This window comes from Habropoda laboriosa, unplaced genomic scaffold (assembly GCF_001263275.1).
Source record: "Habropoda laboriosa isolate 0110345459 unplaced genomic scaffold, ASM126327v1 scaffold578, whole genome shotgun sequence".
Taxonomy (NCBI): Eukaryota; Metazoa; Arthropoda; class Insecta; order Hymenoptera; family Apidae; genus Habropoda; species Habropoda laboriosa.
Window position 1 is genome coordinate 1,180,246 of NW_017100941.1, and position 7,544 is coordinate 1,187,789.

General features: G+C 36.7%; 1 protein-coding gene across 1 annotated transcript in view; it reads right to left on the reverse strand.

The window, feature by feature from the left end:
• Positions 1-203: 203 nt before the first annotated feature.
• LOC108577603 (diacylglycerol kinase theta) overlaps positions 204-7,544 on the reverse strand; it is a 28,293-nt gene continuing 20,952 nt past the window's right edge. The window contains exons 6-16 of the mRNA XM_017940786.1: positions 7,242-7,376; positions 5,795-5,912; positions 5,526-5,713; positions 4,847-5,059; positions 4,512-4,646; positions 4,253-4,427; positions 3,440-3,759; positions 2,355-2,643; positions 1,745-1,904; positions 1,311-1,418; positions 204-676 (exon numbers count right to left, since the gene is read on the reverse strand). Coding sequence (XP_017796275.1) covers positions 566-676; positions 1,311-1,418; positions 1,745-1,904; positions 2,355-2,643; positions 3,440-3,759; positions 4,253-4,427; positions 4,512-4,646; positions 4,847-5,059; positions 5,526-5,713; positions 5,795-5,912; positions 7,242-7,376 — 1,952 coding nt within the window. The 3' untranslated portion in view covers positions 204-565. The remainder of the gene's footprint in view (positions 677-1,310; positions 1,419-1,744; positions 1,905-2,354; positions 2,644-3,439; positions 3,760-4,252; positions 4,428-4,511; positions 4,647-4,846; positions 5,060-5,525; positions 5,714-5,794; positions 5,913-7,241; positions 7,377-7,544) is intronic.

Genomic DNA, 7,544 nt, shown 5'->3' on the forward strand with positions numbered 1-7,544 from the left:
AAAATGTATTACAAATATTCGAAATGAATAAATATTGACATTCCAAATATCCCAAATTAATAAATATTAATATTCCAAATATCCCAAATTAATATTACAACATTACAAAGAATACGAATAAAACACCTCGGAGATGTTGCAGAAATGGAAGAACAAAAGGATTACCAGAAAAGAAACCCCTACATCCAAATATTCCCCCCCGCCGAAAAATTTCAAACCTGTCCAAATATTCACCAATCATACAAATATACATCGACAGTATTGGCACAGAGAGCTACATGCGGTGGAAACATCGAATGGACATTTACTACACAGGAAGTTTACATTATAACGTGTGTAGAGTAACGTGTATCGTTCTTTCTATTATCTTTTTCTCTGGTTAAAGATCGCACCCAAAGTTCTCTTGTATTGTCGCTGCAGGGAAAAGAAGAAAACGTACAATACCAGAGAAGCCTAGGCGGAGCAGCGATTCGAATACTTTCTCTTTTCTTTTTCTTTTTTTTTTTCAGGCTAAATCGATCGATTATCATTATTTATCATCATTGACGCAACGAAATATTGCGCCCTAGCTTTTGTTGCTACACTCGTCCGTGTTCTTGCCCCCCTCCCCATTAGCGGGTGGAATCGACGGTTCGGTATTCCGACGCTTGATCTTATTTTTCTTCAACATGGTAGCCTGGAGCGAACAAAGGAACAAGGAGACATTAGTTTAGAGTGCGATTTAAAGGGTAGGATAGCATGCGCTGCCGGACACCAGCGGTTGGATCACGCTCTTTACGGTGTCTGCGTAGAGCGTTATGGCAAGTTTGATTCTAGCAGCTAGTGCAAGTAAAGATGCAAGATCCTGCAGAAAGTCAACGTGCAAGAAGTAGATAGGCGGTCCCATTGTTCCATGTGAAATCGAACAGTATGAGTGGATCAAGATTTTCTCCGTTGTATCTTTGAACATCGAATGTCGCCAACGTGTTTGTGTACTTTTGAAGAGACACAGAGATTGAACATTAGGGAAATTTTGTCATCGGCTGCTTTTCGTTGCGAATGGTACACTTGGTATTACTCGTGTGTGGGTGTTGATCTAGTTTCTGGGGAAAATTGCATTTTGGATTTCTGGTGATTCGTTGGAGTATTGTTGGAAAGTACGTGTGACAGGTTTTGGTGGAATTTTGAAATTGTGGACGGAGAGTGCAGAGTGTAGAACGAATAAGAAAATATGCAACGTTGGGGAAAGATAATTGTTTCACGTTACACCCACACTGTCCTATATTTCAATAGAACGATGGGGTCGTTAGGAGTGTTTGAGCGAATATTACCGTCAGCGCCGATTTTAGTACGACGATATCCCCAGGACTCTGCACCCAGGGTTCCCCGTCTACTTGTACAGGTGTATCAGAGTTCAAGTGAATTTTTATGTGCCCTCCCTGTGAAATATTTGCACTTATAAAATTTTCATATTAATTTTACCGAAATATTACAGTTACAAATTTGCTCTTCGAAAAAAAAGAAACATAATTAACTACCAAACTGTATAGTGTTCCCGTTAAAATGAAATAACGTACCTGATATACAATAAAATGAATTTTATCAACGAAAGCATTGAAATGCAAATTTTTCTAATAATCGAATGTTAGATATCATTTTTCGTTTAGTTAGCTTTTCAATGATTTTAATTTTGATTTAACCAACGTTGTTGGATAATTCTCATATTTTTGGACTGAGAATGAAGAATTTGAAAATTTACACTTACCTGCGCTATCCTCATTGCTGTGCGAAGACCAGATTGAATTTGCCCTAGATGGACCACACCTGTGACACCAACTACCTCTACCATTCCATCCCCGTGGTTTGGTGTATAAAATTGATCTTCCTTGGTGTCTGGTCCCCAGGGATTTGCCCCAGAACCCCAACTGTATTGTTCGGAGGAAGTTGAACGAGAGGATGTATAAGAAATTGTAATCGAGGCCACTGGTGGTAAGTAGATCGTTCAAGTCGACTCAGGTACGTGTTATGTGTATATGTACATAATATACGAAGGACATGTTACTTCTCTTTTGGATTTAATTTCATTAAGTGATACGATAATGAAAACTTTGAAATCGATCTTCTTGAAACGGTACTTTGGCGTATGTGCCCTTTTCCCATCAAAGGCCTCGATTTTATCATTAGACTGCGTATTTTGATGCACTTATGGGAAATTTGAAGGCACAAAAATACACGTAATAAGCAAAAATATTTATAATATTTTGTGAATAAAACAGATGCCTATATAGCTTCTCTATTTTTTTTAAATTACATTCACAAAAGTAGGAATCTGCATAAAAATCCGCAGTCTAGTTACGATAAATGAAGTAAATTACCTTAAAATGTTTAGAATAATAATTCCTTCGACTGCGGGTAACTCAACGAGTCTTCCATCCACTTCCAGTCGAATTTCTTTATGCAAATCCTTGCAGGGTCGTCGTTTCACTATTCTTCGCAAACCCAACGAGACATACACACCTTTGTTGTGCAATCTGCTTTTGAATTTGTTCGGATTCTCTTCCCTGGCGTTGTGGAAGTCCAAACACAGATCCGCGTCGAGACCAATTCCAAAGTAGTTGTTCATTACGAATATTTGCGTATTGTCTTCGCTTGTCCCGCCTGCTCCTGGAATATTCATAAGACACTATCGTTTCTGTACAGTCTAATCTATTTCTACGTGAAAACGAATTTCCATTCTTTGCACGTGCATTTGCAAACGAAATATACGAATTGGGCGTCTGATGGAAGGAAGGTAGTTCAATGTGACAGATACTTGGTTAACTTAATGCAAAGTGTGTCTGATAGACGTGTTTCATAAACTGAAGTAAAGTAAGGAAAAGTAGGGATAAAGAAAAATAAGGAAAGGCAAAACTAAAATAAAACTAAAGTAAAATAAGGAGAAGTAGAAATAAAGGAGAAATAAAGTAAAATAAGGAAAGGCAAAACTAAAATAAAAATAAAGTAAAATGAGGAGAAGTAGAAATAAAGTAAAATAAGGAAAAGTAGAAATAAAGGAGAAATAGAGTAAAATAAGGAAAAGTAGAAATAAAGGAGAAATAAAGTAAAATAAGGAAAAGTAGAAATAAAGGAGAAATAGAGTGAAATAAGGAAAAGTAGAAATAAAGGAGAAATAGAGTAAAATAAGGAAAAGTAGAAATAAAGGAGAAATAAAGTAAAATAAGGAAAGGCAAAACTAAAGGAGAAATAAAGTAAAATAAGGAAAGGCAAAAATAAAGTAAAATAAGGAAAAGTAAAAAGAAAATAAAGTAGAATTAATATTTCACAAGGAGCCATTGATTTGCATACAGAAACAAAAATGTTCGCTTCGTTTAACGAAGAGGGCAGGCAAGCATTGAACTTGAGCGGTAATCAAAAAGTGCATTCAGTTATTTCAACAAATTACGATATTAATTCTGCGTACCTGCTGTATTGGTGGCTGACTGTTTATCCTCTTTTTCCTCTGGATGAAATACCACTGTCCATCTGTCCAACAAAGATTCCTCTGCGTCTATCACATCTTGGAGTAAATTCAAAGGATCCTCGTCACCGGTGTAGCCGGAACCCCAGCACAGGACACGTGCAAGATCGTTTCCTGTTCCTAGGGGAACAATGGCGCAAGCAGGTGACGAACACTCGCTATCCTGTCCTACGTTGTCCAAACATTGCAACACCCATCCTATTGTCCCGTCTCCGCCGCAAACTAAGATCTTGTAATTCTTTATGTGGCGGAAAACGTACAGTCTGAAACGCCATAATTCTTGTTATATTAATATCCGTTGAACCGTATGAATTCGTTTTGCACAATTTTCCACATTTAAATTCCTCTAGAAATTTCGTCGATGAACTCCTTTAAAATCTTGTCACTTTAGACCTATCCCGTTTATTTAATAAATAATAATATTACACGTATTCGTGAATATTAGGATCAGTTTCAATCCCATTAAAACTTTCTAGTTTATTCATTTTCAATATTGACAAAATCTAATAAAATAATAACAAATAATAGATATTGTAAACCACAAAAACAGAAGTAGGATATTACGAAATGATTAACATAACAGTTTCGAAATTAAGTAATCCACCAAAAATTCAGAATTAAGGAAATTAAGAAACTAAGTAACGAAATTAAATAATTTTAATAAAAATTTCATAAAATCTTCCAATAAGGAGGCAATATGTGGAAGTTTCGTTTGCCATTTAAGTGTGTTAAAAATATTTGTTTCTTATCACTTACCCAGGAAGCGGACCTCCATTGTCGAGATCGAACACTTGATACGGATTCAAAAGTTTTCGAAAACTGGAGATCAACTGAAGCCCCTGGCAACCGCCAGATTTCACGTTCACAAACACCAGCAAAGGTTGCACACCTTGGGGCACCATGCTTGGCTCGATACTCGGCAATAGCATAACTACAGCAAAATAAACATGTCGAAATAATCGCTGAACCAAACTCGATATTTCTCAAAATCATCCAAAAAGAAAAAAAACAATACCTAAAAGATGTTTGTCCTCGTATTTTGATTCTCGCAACGTGTACAACGCCCTAACTGCCTTATTCGAGTCCTCGTAAATTATTACCATCGAGCCGTATTCGTAATAGATTGGACCAATGAACGAGAATTTATTTTCTAAAAGAAATTCGTGTATAAATGTTTGTTACGTGTGAGATAATTATCAGACTGCCGATTTTTATGCAAATTGGACAAACTTTCATATTTGGTGCATACTGTGTACCGTTGTGCCTTCAAATTTTCCATAAATGCGTAAAAATTCGCAGTCTATCAATTATCGTCGAATTTTTCTTCTATTATATCAATTTGGTTATCACCTTTGCCTAAGAACTCGGTCAACATGTTTTCGTAACTCCTCTCGGAGAGATTTGGTGGTAGGTTACCCACGAATAAAGCTAAATTAGGTCCATGGGGATCTTGCTTCAGCTGCAGGTAGAATCGCATCAACTCCATTTGCCTGATCGAATCTTTGCCCAACTGTTTCACGATTTCCCACGGTTTTTCATCACGAGCCAAAACTCTTTCCGAGACTAGACAAAATGTAATTTGTTCTGACTGATTACACGTTATCACAATCGTCGAGTAGTAGAAACAAACCTTTTCTCCTCTCAACCCAACCAAGTGTAAAGAATAAAATTGCAACTTTTCGTTCGACGTAGAAATTATGCCGTGTAAGCCAGTTCCAAACGCAAATTGTAGTTTTTGTAGAATTTAATTAGATTAATTTCATTTAAATTGCGATAATTTACACGCTTATCGACAATTTTAAAACTGTGTTTCACGTGTTTGGGACAAGTTTTATGTACGTCATCCGATATAACACAGATTAATAATAATTTTCATTATTTAGAATGATCAACGATTAAATATTCTTTGGCAAATGTTCGATTTTGTTTCTCTTTTAATTGCTTTAATTTTTTTTTTAAATTGAGTGTCAATCATCTATCAGCGACGAAAATTCCCTAACTTCGTTCTCAATGCTAAATTGACGTTTACCACCGCGATCCAGAAGAATCTCGCTGCATCTGTAATCTTCTGATTTGAAGTTCTGCAGGCCAAACTTCTGAAGCGCCTCCTCGATTAAGTCCGCAACCGTTGTTGCTTCGGTGACAGGTACTATACAGAATGACTCTGACACCTGTAGTTTGCCTGGATAGACCCGCACTTCTCCGCTTTCGGTATCTCTGAAATCGCGAAATCACGTTTCGTTCTCCTGCGAAAATTCGGCGAAAACAACGCCGAAGAAGAATTCTACCGTGACTTACTTGAATCGTAAGAAGACAGCCGGACGTTTGCCCTCTTTGCGATTCAAGTTTAGAATCGGAGTTGGATCGCATAATTCGGTCTCTTCCGTAGCATACAGGTCGGTGAGGTAAAAGTTGCCTGAATTGAACAAACAGAAGCAACGTTTCATATTTTCTTTTTCACCTCGTTACAATTTTCGTGTGTAAAAAGTCGACGAATCATTTCTAAAATTGAACGGAAGAAAAAGGAATCTTATTAGGTTGGTAATTAATTGTTTTTGAACAAAATTGTATGTATATGAAAATATATGTGTGAAAATAAAAATTAAGAGCTTTCGAGTGATATCTACATAGATCATTCTTTATTACGAATAAAGAAAGAAGTTACGAAGTTGTCGATCTGATACATTAGACATTCAAATGGGAAAATGTTAACTCGTAGGTAGAATAAAATTAGAAAAATTTCGAAGCGACAATTAAATTCTGCAATCGTGACATAATTTTTCAGCTGATTATATTTGAAAATTGAATTAAAATTTATAGAATTTTTGATGACTGATTGAAAATGAATATATATATTTTTCCATTCAATGTTATCTTAAAACACACGAGCCTCCTTGTTTAATTGAGCGTGCACGAAGAGAAAAACAGAAGCATTTATCATAATACCCACGATTCCACAATTCCATCGATACAAAACTATTCCATTTGCAGTTGTCAGTTTGATCTTTACGTAGGAGTAAAATACAATGGTTAACTGTTTTGTTACTGTGGGCGTCTACATACATCCGACAGATTGAGTTCACGTAAATGCTATTGACGCACTTATACGCGTGTAAATATCTTTATAAATACCTACATTTCTCAAATATCTTTCACCATTAAGCATTACAACTTACACACAAAATTTCAATGCAACGTGTCTTTTAAATCCCTATGCATGATCGATTATAATTTTTGACCCAAAAGAAACCAAGACTTCCGAGGGTCAAAAAAGACCCAAAGACCTTTAAAACGGAAGAACGCGCTAGAATTAAAAATTCATAATGATACACCCTTAAAATAACAGAAGACTCTAAAATTTTAAATCAAACACGAAACTTCCTTTCATATTTCGCCATTTCTTCCATCAAAGAATTTTGAAACCCGTTTAATTTCTACTTCTACACATTCTGCTTCTCACAATCAGTCTATTCTTTCCTAAAAAATCCTGCACACGATCAATTTTGCCTTCGTTTCATACTACTTCCGCACAGTAGTATTCGGTGAAAATGTCGGAAAAGAGAATTTTCGTAATTCTTCGACATGGAACGAAAGAAGCCTGCTTGGCCCTTTTCGGTCAGATTTCTGCAACAACCCGTGTCACTCGAACAGTTAAATCACCTGTAAAAATTGTCTCGCACCGCCGTAGCTAGAGAAGACAATTTACCCAGCTTGTTTTAAAAATACCACCGATCGTCATACGTACTAGGATCTTTCGTAATGTGAAATGCACGAAGAGCAGACGTCAGGACCTGTTCGGTGGTGGCTTGCCGTGGCACCGTAATCACGCGAAATATCCGCCTTCTTAGGGAATTGTTGCCGTCGTACACCTTGATCATCTCTACGGTAACGAAAGGAGTCGGTAACAGGTGGGGGACCATTACAGGTCAGCCACATGAAACATATTGAAATACCTTCGTCACCTCTTTCTTTGTCTTCTTTCTCCTTTGGTGAACGTGGATCACGGCTGTGCATACTAGCCGGTCCTGGTTCACCATTGTTACGATAC